This window comes from Zeus faber, assembly GCF_960531495.2.
Source record: "Zeus faber genome assembly, chromosome: 11".
NCBI classification, from domain to species: Eukaryota; Metazoa; Chordata; class Actinopteri; order Zeiformes; family Zeidae; genus Zeus; species Zeus faber.
The window spans coordinates 23,372,848-23,388,639 of NC_137205.1; the positions used below are offsets into that span (position 1 = coordinate 23,372,848).

Consider the following 15,792-nt stretch of genomic DNA (forward strand, 5'->3'; position numbering starts at 1 on the left):
TGAATTCGTCCTCCCTGCAGCAGCTGCTCTTCTCTCTTCTTCTCTTCCCGCTTTGATCTCTCCATCCCTCTCTCTTCTGTCTCCTTCGCTCCCCCTCTCTTCGCCCCTCTCTCGCTCCTGTTCTCCCGGCCACAGTGGCAGCCTCTTAATAATTCATAAGAATTTGAAATTTAAATGAAGGGGAGTTTTTTTTCTCGCTAAATGTGAGTCTCTCTCTCTCTCTGCCCAGTTTAGAGTTCTATTAAATTCACATTATAATGTGTTCATCAGCATGACAGAAGGGAGCCGGTGTCAACACAGCATAAACCGTATAACAGCGATGAATGCAATACGATAAAAGGCAATGGAGTGCAGATAATATTTTTGCAAATAATGGTGAATAATTGAACCCAAAACAAACAAGCAAACAAACCGAGACTCAGCAGCATATTCTTCAATACTGACACATCATAGTCAATGTGATACAGAGCATTGTTGGTGGAGATCTTGTGTTATTTACATATTTTCTCACGTATCTGATGACATCTAGTCACATATTCAGCCGCTAGGAGGTTTAGTTAAGATATCTTCTGCTATTAACGTCTTCAGCTCTCATTTTTAATTAAGCATGTGGGATGCGATAACAGCATTTTTTGTCTTTCCTAATTCCTCCCGCTCTCCTTCCTGCCAAGCGTTGTCATGACAACCGCACCGTCCTAGAAACAGTGGAGGAAAAAAAAGGAAATGAACCCTCCTTCAGCTTTACTTCTCCCTAATCTTTCTTTCTTTCTTTCTTTCTTTCTTTCTTTCTACCCTTCTTAAGCCAATGATAGTCAGAAACATTTGTTGAGTAAAACTTAAAAAAAAAAAACCCCACTATAAAACAAAGCATTTAAAAACACAACTTAAAAAGTTAAAAACAATTTCATTTCAGATTTTGCACAAATTCGCACATTTAAAGATTCTGTCCATCTGAATCGTTTTTCAAGCAAGATGAGTGCAACTCATGCTGGCGATAAAGTTTAATAACCCACTTAAAGATGAGGAGAGCTCCTTGCCAGTGGGACCTGAGACGAGATTCCATCCCAGGTCCCTGAGGCTGCTATGCAACAGCGCTACCATGGTTTCATGATTATGTCAGTTCTCCGACATTAGAATATCATAATTTATCACAAGATGGCTTTTGCTCTCAGCTTATCAGTTGTTTTCACAGCATTTTTTCCCCTCTGTTGACAAAGCCTTGATTTAGTGTATTTTAGCGTATTTTCGAATAAAATTCCCTTTTCGGTGTGGTGGTTGATGTTTCTATTGCGTCGTCGCAGGAGCGTTTTTCTAGACCTTAGGTGAAGCAGAGGAAGAGTGTGGGGTGCTTGTCAACTTCCCTGACCTGCCCAGTGAATAGCTGACAAAGCAGTGTGAAACACTCAGCAGCACCTTGAGCTGTGATGGACAATCAGGACTGGATGGGAGGGAGCTGGCACTGGAGATGCAGACTCCCAGATTTGCCAAAAAGCCAACATGACCACCCCGGAACTTCTGGCTTTCTTACATGAGAAGAACCTGGAGGAAGTTTATCCAAATATGCGGGTGGCCCTCAGAATCAGTGTCACTATTCCAGTGAGAGTTGCTGCGGCAGAGAGGAGCGTCTCCAAATTGAAGCTGATTAAAACCTACCTGAGGTCTAAAATGGTTCAACAGTATCTCAGTGGACTTGTATTAATAATCATTAATTGTAACAGAGACTTGGAAGATTTTAGTTCTAAATACTAGTCTCCTAGGTTTGCGTTTTTGCACATTTTGCTTCTATAAAAGGCCCATATTTTTACGGTGTACCAAATACTTATAATATAAATGAAGACTATTGAACATTGCAGCTTTTCAATACATGTTGAAGCAAAAAATATTTGCTGGGACTGAGGCAGTACTGGTGGGTAATGAGGTGGTGGTGTGTGTGTGTGTGGGGGAGGCGCACCAAATCCTAATCTCGCCCAGGGCACCAAAATGGCTAGAGCCGGCCCTGATTTTCGTAACTCTCCATTCGATGTGAAAGCAAAACGTGCCTGGAACAAAAATGCTCTGCATTTTGTTGAAAACAATGTGTAATTCTTGAAATCAACATTCGACAAATAGAGAACTATCGAGTTTGGAATTTAAATCACAACTTGGCCCCATGCCCTGTTTTTTTTTTTAAAACAGGTTACGATATACTTGTGTTCCCACTAGTGTTAAAAACATACACTGTAACTCTTAATTGTTATATGTAAGGGATTCAGGAAATAGAGAACAGAAGCGTGTAAAAGTAGTACTCAAGTGGGATTTATTCCCTTTACATGTGATCAGAATACTTCATGTCAGTTGGCATAATCAACACATATCAGTAGGCAAAATCAACAAGAGTGTCTTTCTGACTTCCATGTTGTAAACGACCACAGGCATTGTGAATACTTTATAAAGCAGTCATTTTAAGGCATGCACAGGCACAAAAAATTTAGAGTCCGTATTCAGAGTGACAGCAATCCGTTACGAGCACAACACAATGATACCGACTGATAGTCTGTGGTCATCCATGCTGATGCAGTTCCCTCCATTCTGGGTACAATGCAAAGAGGAGGCAGATTATATAGAGCAATACAAACATGAGATTACCATTGATACAAAGGAGAGTTGTAATAGAAAAATACAAGGTCTGGTTATCGGGTGTTAAAAGGCCTTTTACAGAAGGAAGGAAAATAAAAATCCTGAGAAATCACAGAAAAGAAAAGTGATGAAAGAGAGAATGTCACGACAACTGGTGCTACTGAAAACCAACACTGTCCTCACAAACTACAATATCTACGGTAGATTGTGTGTGTTTGATATTGAACACAATAAAACGTGCATTTTCAATACATTCTGTGTTTTAAGCAAAACCGAAAGACTCAGCATAGACATTGCAAGGTTATTGTACGCACAAAGTTCTGTCAAGTCAAAATATGGTCCCAAAAAGAACAGTTTAAAAATTCGAAACAATTCAGTATGTAATGGAAATACATTCAATTACCCTGGCGTTATTAAGCCTCCAAAATTAGAATCTGTCAATCTGACAACATTATTTAGAATACTCATTTACATATGTAAACTGTTATTGAAAAACAGATTAAATAATATAATCCTCCATGAGCCAACAGTTTAAATTAGGCAATCCTCTATTCGAAACCTTTCTTTATTTAATAAATATTCTCATCTGATTTGCGTGGGTTTACGTCCCTCATTAACTGGGATCTGGCAAAGGTTCTCCTTAAAATGCATCATAGTAAGAATTCCTAATCACATTACCTTAATCTTATTACAATGTAATGAGATTAAAACACATTTGTTACATCGGTGAATCTACTTAGTTTCAAAAATGTCTTCCCAAAATTTTCCAAGAGCCTCTACCAAACCATTCATTAGTAAACTAGTGAGGAGTGTGTTTTGTGTAAGTGCTATCAGACAGAATACATTTTCAGGAATATCCTCAAGTTTGTGCAATATATATGTAAAAAAAAAAAAAAAGTAATACAGTAATAACCAGTGTTGGACGGTAAAGGAATCCATGTAACAGCATAACATCATAAAATCACAAAAAATGGTAACTGTAATCTGTTACAGTTACAGAGAATGCTAAGTAATTAGATCACAAATACATATCAAAATCCCTTTGAATTTTGATATGTAATTTATTTTCACCATAATTTCTCCAACTTCCCCCACCATTATTTTTCCCATATTACAATTTACAACTCTCAGAGGGTAATCAGTAATCTTTAACGGAGTAGTTTCATACAGCATCTGTAAAACAGCAGTGTAAACCTAGAGAAATAGTGTAATCCAAGGGAAAAAGTCACGTAAACCTAGATAAATAGTTGTGTAAACCGAGAGAAACAGTCGCGTAAACCTAGGAAAATAGTAGCATAAACCGAGAAAAATAATCGCTTGCGTAAATCGAGAGAAAGTCGCAGAAAACCTAAAGAAATTGTCATGTAAACCGAGAGAAATAGTCGTCAAAATCTAGAGAAATAGTTGCGTGAACCCAGAAAAACAGTAGCGCAAATCTAGATAAATAGTCGCGTGAACCTAGAGAAATAGTAGCATAAACTTAGAGAAACAGTCGTGTAAACCGAGGGAAATAGTCGCATAAACCGAGAAAAAAAGTTGCCTGCGTAAATGTAGAGAAAGTCATGTAAACCTAAAGAAATAGTTGTGAAAACCTAGAGAAATTGTTGTGAAAACCTAGAGGAATAGTCATGTAAATCTAGAGAAATAGTCGTGTAAACCTAAAGAAATAGTCATGGTAACCTGTAAAACAGTTGCGTCAATCTAGAGAAATAGTAGCATAAACCTAAAGAAAAGTTGTGTAAACTTCGGGAAATAGTCGCATGAACGGAGAAAAATTGTCGCTTGCGTAAACCTAGAGATAATAGTAGTGCAAATCCAGAGAAATAGTTGCGCAAACCTAAAGAAATAGTCATGTAAACCTAGAGAAATAGTCATGTGAACCCCGAGAAATAGTCATGTAAACCTAGAGAAATTGACATGTAAACATGGGGAAATAGTCATGTAAACCTATATAAATAGTCATATAAATCTAGAGAAATGGCCATGTAAACCCAGAGAAATAGTCATGTAAATCTTGAGAAATTGTCATGTAAAACTAGAGAAATAGTCATGTAAAACTAGAGAAATAGTCGTCTGAATCTAGAGAAATAGTCGCGTGACCTTGAAAAACAGTCGCGTTAATCTAGAGAAATAGTCACGTAAAGCTAGAGAAAGTCGCGTAAACCGAGAGAACTAGTCTTGTGAATCTAGAGAAATAGCCGCATGAACTTAGAGAAACAGTCGCGCAAATCTAGAGAAATAGTCACGTGAGCCTAGAGAAAGTCGTGTAAACGTCACAACCCCAGCAGTATACCAACATAGAAACCAGAGCTTTAACAGTCGATTTAAGAAAAACAACAAAGTAAACCGTGAGCCAAAGAAAACAAAACCAAAATAAAACAGACGCACACCCATAGTTTGAGGCAACTCTGCGAGGTAGCGAGCAAGCAAGTTCCGTACAAAAATCATGTGCAAGTGCGACGACGGCAAAGGATCATGACAGCGAGCAGTAGCGGAGACACTCAGACCGTTTTGCATAATGTGAATAGTAAACAGGCATGCTACACTGCGGGGCGGGGCTGGAGCGTCATCCCCCTCACCCTCCTCTTCCTCCACTCCACACCCCGCGACGTCTTTCTGAGGCCGAAAGTTTGTTTTTACCATGGGTTCTCCCCCGAAAAACCTCCATGAGCGGAATACTAATGTGCTCAAACAAAGTACACAACGTCACATTAGTTACTGAGCGACTCATTTTACGTATCTACTTCCAACGGGAGAGACAATGTCGAGTATATTTGGTTTTGGTGAGGGAACCCACGGCTTAAACACGCTTAAGAAAAAAAACCTCCCCGTTTTTTGGGGTTTTTTTTGGGACTACGAACTGACGCTGCGTCGTCACTGTTCATACCCAGCGGGCGAACTCCGCCCAGCGGATCAAAGCATCAAAACGATCAAAAACGATGATAAAGCATCACTGTCATCACCCTCACCATCTTTCCTCCTCAGCACGGTTTGGTTGGTTTTTTACAGTGAAAACAAGTAGAAAGGGGGTGGGGCGTGGTCAGGGTGGGGTGTTTATTTATTTGGGGCGTTTATTATTCACATATTATTATAGCGTTTATTTACAAAGTGCTACTTGATAAGCCCCCAGTAATACTGTAAGTCCGAGTGTAATACGTGATACATAGTACGTAGAGTAAACATGCACAGAAGTAGGAAACAAAGTCTTAAGGTCCCCATCGGGGGGTTGAGACGTCACTCCAACCAGTTTGCCCGGAAAAAGGCTTGTTTATTTTATTTTAAATGCGCCACCACACACACACACACACACACACAGACAGACAGACAGACAGACAGACAGACAGACAGACAGACACAATCCGTAGACAAAAGGGATGAGAGATTAAAATCGAAGTATCTGGATTTTCAGTTTTTTGGCAATTTCATCACGGCCGCCACGCCTCACAAGTTGCGAGTGGACTTGCATCCTTTTGTTTTTGTTTCGTCCGGTCGGAAAGCGTCCGCATCAGGTGACTTCACACCCAAAGCTGCTCAGACACTGAAACACGAAAACAGCCTCACTCTTCTCTCTAAATGTCCTGAATTTCACTATAAAGCGCGGCAGAACTTTAAAACTCAAAGCAGCCAGTCGTGACCTTTTTTTGTAGTCACGTTTAAAGACGTGTCAAAATGGTAATAATCACATAATCAAATACTGGCAGAATCACGCTACAAAAAAAAAAAGATATCCCGGTAATAAGGAACTGAAAGCTTCCTGCCAGTGCCCGTCCCCACGTGGCGCTCGGCAGATGGGGCCGACACGATAACAGGGTAATCACATGAGCCAGTGGATCACAGAGGACCGGAACATCAACACCGGTTTCAACTTTTCCCTCCTCATTCATGATCATTTTCTGTCGTTCTAAGAACGATTCCCGTCACGCACTGACGAGGCTTTTGGTGACAAAGCAGAAACACTCGACTGTATTTGTGGAACGCTGAACGGTGAGGATCCGAGAAGCCGTTTTCCCATGATGCCGAGCGGCGAGAAAACAGAAAGTCCCTGCAGGCGCTTTGACGGAAGTAAGTAAGTATATCTATCAACCAACCAACCAACCAATCATTCAATCGAAATGGATTATTTTAAACCCTCGATTTTACCCTCTGGTTCTAAAATATTGTAACCGTGCATAACTTGGGGAATACTTCTACATAAATATTCTACAGACGCTCAGGTGGCGGAACCTCTCTGTCCACGTACAAACACAGTAAACACACACAGGCATGCGCTCTCGCTCTCTCTCTCTCTCTCTCTCTCTCACGCTCTCGCTCTCTCACACACCCTCCCTCACACACCCTCTCTCCCTCTCTATTTCATAATGTGCTGCAACGATACGAACCTGTGTGTCTCGATCCCATCTCACCCGTGGATGGGGTGTGTGTGTTTCTCTTGACGGCTTTGTTTGTGTGTGTGTGTGTGTGTGTGTGTGTGTGCGTGTGCGTGCCTGTGTGCGTGCCTGTGTGCGTATGCCTTTGCGCGTGTGCGTGCGCTTGTGCACGCGTGCACGAGAGAGTGCGAGTGGAGTGGAAATGGAACATGCAGCTGCTTTTTCACGGAAACGGCACGCGGGCCCCGTCTCCCCAGAGTCGTGTCGCTGGTTCGTTTTTTTTTTCTCCGCCCGCTGACGCGTGCGTCTCTGCGATCAGACTCGGGGTCCGACTCCGGCGCCTGACGTCCCTCCGCTGTGTCTGCCTGGTGCGCCTTGGCGCAATCTATTTTTAGACAGTCTGTTTATTTCTCGTTTTTTTTTGTTTTTTTTTCCTTTTGGCATTGAAGATGAAAGCGTCCCTCCTCCCGACGTCCCAGTTGTCGCACGGACTCCTTCTACGGATGAGGAACGAGTCCCGTTTACACAGAAAGATAGAGAGTTACCGGCGCGAGGGCGGGTGGGGTAAAAGCAGCAGAGCGATAAACGAGTTGCACGGAATGGAGGGTTCGTCCCAAATAAACAAACAAACAAACAAACAACCCCCCAAAAAATCGGGGAAATTGTCTTACTTCTCCAGGTGTTGCGTGATACCTAAAAAAACAGGCGGGGGGGTGGTGGGGTCAGAAGGTGGCGGACCATGCTGGGGTGGCGAGAAATGACGGATACTTTGAGTTGGCAGGAGAGTGGGGGCAGCGGCGGCAGCGGCGGCAGCGGCGGCGGCTGCAGCGGATGGGTCACGTGGCGGCGGAGGAGTCGGTCTGGCCGCTGCACCCGCGGTCACCATGGCATCCTATCAAGACTTTAATATCACTGGGAAAAGAGAGGAAAGGGAGAGAAGCTTTTCAGTGACAAGCAAGAGGAATATATAGATAGACAGACAGATACTGTAGATGGATAGACAGACAGACAGACAGACAGACAGACAGACAGACAGATAAATAGATAGAAAGACAGACAGACAGACAGACAGACAGACAGACAGATAAATAGATGGATAGATAGATACTGTAGATGGATAGACAGACAGACAGACAGATAGATACTGTAGATGGATAGATAGACAGACCGATAAATAGATAGACAGACAGACAGACAGATAAATAGATAGATAGATAGATACTGTAGATGGATAGATAGACAGACAGACAGACAGACAGACAGACAGACAGACAGACAGATGATGGATACTGTAGATGGATAGATAGATAGACAGATACTGTAGAGAGATAGGTAGATAGGTGGATTGATGGTTGGATAGACAGACAGACAGACAGACACTGTATATAGATAGATAGACAGACAGATGGATGGACAGACAGACAGACAGACAGACAGACAGACAGACAGACAGACAGACAGATACTTTATTCGTCCCCCGAGGCTATATTGCAATGTCCCAGCGGCTCACATCAACACAATAAGACAATTAATAATAATAAGATAATCATAATAAAATAATAAAAATCTGCCAATTTACACTAAACCTGATGATAAACAACACTCAGAATTAACATCACAGAGTTTTTTAAGCCAGAGAAACTCAGGAAGAAGACACGCGGGACAAACACAAAAACACACGAAAACACTGATGATCTGCTTCCAAGGTTTTTGCTCCCTAAGTTGTCAATACATTTTACAATATGGGACATTTATCTTATCAACTTAGGGAAAGGCAAGTTTATTTGTATGGCACATTTCATACGCAGGGGCAATGAATCGCTTTACATCAGGATCACAGTACATTAAATACGAGCAAAGAAGAACAGAAACACGGATAAAAACTTATAAAAGACATAATCAAATCACAGAGGGGCCACGTTGAAGTGCAGCCAAGTGCAAAAACAGGCCTGGACACACTTGAACAGGGTGGGACTCTAACCCACACGCACTTTAGTCAGTGTGAACTCAACTAGAAACCTAAAAGCACGAAGTGACTCCGCTAATTCACTGAAAAGCAGTTGCAAATATCAAACATTTTACAAAATATACTATGACACGTGAAAACAACTGACATCTTTTAAAAGCCACAACTGTGTTGAAATAGACTATAGTTCATTAAATTGTGTTGTGTTGTGAGATTGGATGCTCAAGGCACGGTCACTCACGTGAGAGCAACTCTGGTTGCCTCAAGAAGAGAAGCACTTTGTCCAGATCTGGGTCTAATGGTTGAAATACCAGTGGGAGGAGGCGGGTCGGCATGGAAACGCCTAAACTGAGTCACATCGGTTCAACCCCCCCCCCCCCCCCTGACCACCCCCCCACCCCCCCCCCCCCCCCCCCGTGCTCCTCGCCCTTTAAAAGCCGCTGTCGACTACGATAACAACAATTGCTTATACACACACACACACACACACACACACACACACACACACACACACACACACACACACACACACACACACACACACACACACACACCGATCCATCCATTATTCATGCTCTGTTTTATTGCTACAAGTAAATCCTCCTATCACTTCGATGGGACGGCCGGGCCGCGAGACCTCACGGTTAATGCCAAGAAATGTAGGAGACAATTGCCAGAACTATCAGCTATCCGTAGAAATATTATATATATATTTTTTATATATAATTAAAGTTAAAAAAAAAAAAAAAAAGTGAAACGAACACAGGAAAATTAGGAAAATTTCCACTTCTTCTCCCGAGGACAATACTGTGAGTGGAGAGCGCACTCACGTCCCCAGTTGAAGGCGATGGCCGCTGCGATGATGGCGATGCCTCCGACCAGCGAGACGATGGACAGCACCATGGCGTTGCGTCCGAGCCGCCGCGCCCCGTCCATGTTCCCCTGCTGCAGGCTGTTCCTGGACTGCACGGCAGAAAACAGGTAGAAGGGAGAAAAAACAGCTGGATCGCTCCTCTAACGCTCAGCTCTTTGTTTGGTTTATGGGTTTTTGATTATAATATAATATAATATAATATAATATAATATAATGTAATATAATATAATATAATATAATATAATATAATATAATATAATATAATATAATATAATATAATATAATATAATGTAATGTAATGTAATATAATGTAATCTAATATATCTACATCTAATATAATAAATTATATATATATATATATATATATATATATATATATATATAAATATAAGATTAATGCAATGCAATATAATCTAAACTAATCTAGTCTAATGTAATTTAATTCAATTCTTAAATAAGACACAGTAAATACAACATAATGTAATATAGTCTAATATATATATAATTAATTTCAACTAATATACAATTAATCTAATATAATGTAATGTAATCGAATCTAGTGTAATCGAAACTCATCATCTAAACTAATATGAAATTAATCCAATATAATGTACTTTTATCTAATCGAATATAGTCTATTGTCACACAGAGCTGCACACATACCATGACGGAGAAGGTGAGCGCTACCATGTTGATGGGCCACAGCGGGCAGAAGCAGGACAGGATGGCCAGGATCAGGTAATCCCGGGGTTTGGAACCTTCCACCGTGGCCTCGGTAATCCCGCTGGGCTGGCGCGTGAGCGACGGCCGGGGCGACCCCGCAGCCACCAGGCTGGAGCGGCTGCCGAGCCGCGAGCGGCCGTTAGAGTGCTGCCCGCCGCCGGGTTTGGACAGGTTGAGGGAGGCCGACAAGTTGGGGGGAGAAGAGTCGACCGGCACCGGGCCGATGCCGTTACCTGCGGAGGAGGAGGTTGCAGGGAGAGCACCGCATGAGATGGTTTGTTTCATTGAAAAAAAAATTTAAAAGCTTTTTTCCATTTTAAGGCCCCACCATAAAGCCCCAAAGGCAAATTTGGGAAAAGCTGTAGAATAACAACTGCATTTGCCCTGAGCTCCTGTCGCAACGTGTGGCTTTGACTCTCTTTGGGGGCGCCTTCTTTTTTGTTTTGTTTTGAAGTGCCGGAGGCAAGAGTTGTGGTTGAGGAGCCAGATGTTCACAAAATGCACAGTGATGGGGAAATGCAGCTATGTACAGTACGTGTTTCTCGTACAGCCTGTACGCCGCATGATGAGAATCCGGCCTCAAAGACTTCTCGCCTTCGTCAGAAGTCATTGAGTCATGACGTACAAATGGCCAATCTTCTCAAAGTTCGGCTCGTTGGCCAAGGTGGATCATTCCGGGTTCAGAACGCGAAACGTCCCGCCAGCCATGCACCCATCCATCTGGTTCGCCTCATCAGCTGGACGCTCGGGTCGTTCTAATTGGCAAATCCAGATGGCGCACTCAAATTCCCGGGGAGGACTTTCACATTAGGAACCCGGATTTTTCCACCTCTGCTCATTTGCTTCTGTTTTTGGCAAACGCTACGTAAACTGTTTGTAGGAGCTTTAAGGACCGCAGCGGGTAAGGAAGCACGGGCATATCGGGCCTCTTAAAAGCATCACGACTCTCCCCACTAACAACACTTAATGAGTGATGTGCTTCGAGCCAACTCTGACGTCTTTGACTCTTTTGTCCCAGATTATTCTCCATCTTTAACCCCATCCCGTTGGGAATCGGCATTGTAGCCATTGCGCCATGGTCTTTTTTTTTGGATTTGTGCCGGGCCAAGAACTGACACAACTCATTTGGATAAATTCGTAGCTTTAGGCTATCAGGAAAACATATATATACAAACCAAAGGTTCCTAATTATTTGCAATGTCCTCTAATAAGCAGGATGAGCATTTGGTGGGATGGGTTGTGAGGCTGTTGGAGAGACACTAAAGCGGTGAGAGAGATGACATCTTTAAATCACTAGTGTGTGTGTGTGTGTGTGTCTGTGTGTTTGTGTGTGTGTGTGTGTGTGTGTGTGTGTGTGTGTGAGAGACGCCGTGAGAGAAAGGCGTAAATCACAGTGAGAGGAAGCAAAGAAAGTGGTTTCCTTTGACAGGCCATGTTGAATTTATAGTTTTCCTCAAACACCTTTCCGTGCCGTTCGGTACTGACACTCTCTCGAATTGTAGCCCGTCACAGAGGGCAGGAACTTTCCTGAAATGTAACCGTTTTCAACTGTTTTATGCTCAAAAGCCTACCACATAAATAACCAAATATAACGACGGTTTATCTCCAGGATTCGTCTGCGGAGTCATTTGTTGAATTTGAGTGGCACGTTCTGATTATTTTGCTGATGAGTTTAACATTTAATCAACATTCCCGATGTTTTTAATGCTGCTGCCGCTGCGGGAGGCAAGGTGGGGATTCTCGATGTTTAACAAGTAACAACGCTCCGGGGGAAGTTTTTCAGAATTTTCAACTCGTACTTGGTTAGCTGATTGGACAATAGTTTTACTCGTTCTTCACAATACTTTTTCTGGTCGTTTTTAAAGGGTTTATTTACTGGTCTCCATCTTCTCGGTGATTATCGTCAGGTGGTCCTGGCTCTTGCTCTCCTCTGATTGGTCGGTTTCCGGAGCGTCCGTGGCTTGCTGCTCCACGCCAGCCGGCTGGGAGGTCAGCGGGGCGTGGTCTGCGTCCCCCTCGGGCTGCGTGCCGATTGGTTGGTCCGGCTGCAATGTCTCATCCACTCCGCTAGGGGGCAGGGCGGCGCTGGGGCTAGAGGCCATTTTGGGAACGCAAACTGCAACGTCGAGAGGAAATCTTCCTGAAAAAAGGAGAACGAGGTTGAGTTAGTTAGTTAGTGGGTTAGTTACTGCTCTAGTCTGGCTTCTAGTTTGGTAGTTAGTGGCTTAATTACATGCAGCTAGTTCGATTGATTGTTGCCATGACACCCTCTTCACGCAACGGGGCTTCCTAATTCAAACTAATTAAAACAATACCGCTGCGGGATTAATGGATGAATGTTTTGTTGTACCTGGCAAACAGTTCTTTTGAAAGTGGTTTACTTGGTAAATATGAAGAAAAAAAAGGTCCGTCACACATGAAAAAGCAGTCGAGCAAGAGTTGGCACCGCAATCGCTCTCTGACCGACCACAAGCAGTGAAGTGGGGAAGCTGGCTGCACAACTAAGGCTAACTCCTGCAAAAAACAACAAAAAAAAAAAAAGCAAATTGTCTGCCAACGCAAGAGAATAACCGAGAGAAATGACCAAAATAACACTGGAGGAGAAAATCAGCGAGAGCTGTGCGTGGAAGCACGATTATAGAAAAAACAGTCTCCCTCTGACCGCAGATTTAGGACTAAAAAAATAATGTATCCCCTATGTCATAGCCTGACTGCAGTAACTACATTTTGTACACCTTTTATGAATAGGAAGATCAATATGTATATGAATGTGGTGTAAGTTTTCAGTTTGCTTGTCTACTAAGTGCTTATCAATATACATAGTATAAGTGCATACGCATAGGATATGTATAGTAATATGTTTGCGGGAGTGGATATTGTTGTATTGTTGTATCGTATTGTTATACTTTTAAGATTTTGCTTTGTCTGTGTCTTATTTTTTTATGTTTTGTGTTCTGTGTGGACCCCCAGGAAGAGTAGCTGATGTTCTGCATCAGCTAATGGGGATCCTAAAAAAACATCCTAAATCCTACTCATTCTGTATGCGCAACTTACCATCTGTTGTGTTCTGTTTTTTCCCCCCTTGTGAATGTATTTGTGCTGTGTTGTTCTTTTTTCTCTCCTTGCTGCAAATCAAGTTTCCCATCTGGGACAACACAGTTGTCTAACTAACTCAATAACTAACTTACTGACTGAATAACTAGGTTTATATAAATTAAATTGAATGGTCCTGACAGATGAATTTGGAGTCTGTGTAAAGAGGGGCAAAAGTGACATACGAATGCGACGCCTGTATTTAGGGAGCGAACAGATTGAGCGTCAGTCACCTCCTGCGGTCTCTCACGGATCCCCGCTCGCCACGCTGACTCGGGGCCAGCGACGGCAGCTTTCTAAACACTGGTAACACCTCTCCGCCACCTCTTCAAACAGAGACTCACACAGACAGAGCCGTCGGCAAACATGTCGGCGCCACATACATCAAATTGTAAACAGTGGCAAGGAGAGGTGCCAGGACTTTGCCCGCGCTCAGCACATGGTGTTAAAGAAAGCTGCAAAGTAAGCCGATTAAGATGAACGGTAAAATGACTTTGCATCCATCCATCACTTTAGGTTCCACCCAAGGTCTGTCACATTTTCTTTGACTGTTTTCTGAGCTTACTATGGTCACTGATCGCTAGTGACCACTTCTCTTCCGTCCGTCCATGAAGTGCAGGCCTAAAGGAAGTAAAAACACCTTCTAGGCTCTTCCACAAAAAGCTGGGATGGAGTTGTGCTACGTGCAGCTCAAGCGTCAATTTGGAGCCCCAAGATCTGCTGACACGCCACCCAGAGCCCCTAAAAGTTAACGGAATTTAATAAGAAAACAGAACAAAGAAGATAAAAGGGAGAAACGGAAAAGGGATCTGGAGAATTCCGTGGCATAATTGATCTTATTTTCTGTTTTTGCAATATTTTTGCACTTTCATTAAACTGCTGTCCTTCTTTTACACTATTGTTTCACCACTGTTACATTCTGGTTCACCATTGTTACAACATTACGCCGTCGCTAACACTGTGGCCCTGCTTCGCAGATTCTCCCTGCATTGTTGGCCGGCACCATCGATCTGACAGTTTGCTGCAATGAGCCTGACCGCTGCAGGGAGAAATGGTTTCTTAAGTAGCATATTGGGAAAAAAACTCTGTAGCAGCAGCCATAGGCCTGTAATGATGCCAAAATTTGACTGATGACTTTTGGTGTTCCTCCAGGGAGAAGAGTGATCCCGCACACACTCAATTCCCTCTCCCTCCTGAGATGACGGAGGGGAAGAGCAGGTCTTATTCGCGGCAGGCGCTATATTTCGCATTTCATGGTGCAATGCCAGAGTCCAACTGCAAATACTTGCACAGCGGTGGATCTGTTTCAGTACAATTAACAAAAGTATAAGTACAAGTTCAAAAGTATTGAACTTGTACTTGTATTCATGATGTATTGATGTATTCATCTTATTATTTCCTAGGTCTGTGTTGCGGGATTTTGGTTTAATTATCATTTCGACACAGTCCAGCCTACTGGTGTGCAGGGATGATAGAATGTGAGTGTTGAGCAAAACAAAGGAATTATACACCAATCAGCCACAACATTAAAACCACTGACAGGTGAAGCAAATAACATTGATCATCTCGTTCCAATGGCACCTGTCAAGGGGTGGGATATATTAGGCAGCAAGTGAACAGTCAGTTCTTGAAGTTGATGTGTTGGAAGCAGGAAAAATGGACACGCCCGGGGGCTTGTCCATTTTTCTTGCTCTTGATCTGAGCCACTTTGACAAGGGCCAAATTGTGACGGCTAGACGACTGGGTCAGAGCATCTCCAAAACGACAGGTCTTGTGGGGTGTTCCCGGTATGCAGTGGTTAGTACCTACCAAAAGTGGTCCAAGGAAGGTCCACCAGTGAACCGGCGACAGGGTCATTGTCGCCCATGCCTCGTTGATGCGCGCAGAGAGCGAAGGCTCGCCCGTCTGGTCCGATCCCACAGAAGAGCTACTGTAGCACAAATTGCTGAAAAAGTTAATGCTGGTTATGATAGAAAGGTGTCAGAACACACAGTGCATCACAGCTTGCTGCGTATGGGGCTGCGTAGCCGCAGACCGGTTAGGGTGCCCATGATGACCCCTGTCCACCGCCGAAAGCTCCTACAATGGGCATATGAGCATCAGAACTGGACCATGGAGCAATGGAAGAAGGAGGCCTGGTCTGATGAATCATG

The 15,792-nt window shown here is 43.1% G+C and overlaps 1 protein-coding gene across 1 annotated transcript; it reads right to left on the reverse strand.

Annotated features, from left to right (window-relative positions):
* Positions 1 to 7,650: 7,650 nt before the first annotated feature.
* On the reverse strand, positions 7,651 to 12,648 carry LOC307237349 (uncharacterized protein; the record flags this gene model as incomplete). The annotated part of the gene is made up of 4 exons (XM_080010062.1): positions 7,651 to 7,676; positions 9,780 to 9,912; positions 10,487 to 10,779; positions 12,423 to 12,648. The coding sequence occupies 4 exons, from the start codon at positions 12,646 to 12,648 to the stop codon at positions 7,651 to 7,653; spliced, it is 678 nt and encodes a 225-aa protein (XP_079866188.1).
* Positions 12,649 to 15,792: the final 3,144 nt, after the last annotated feature.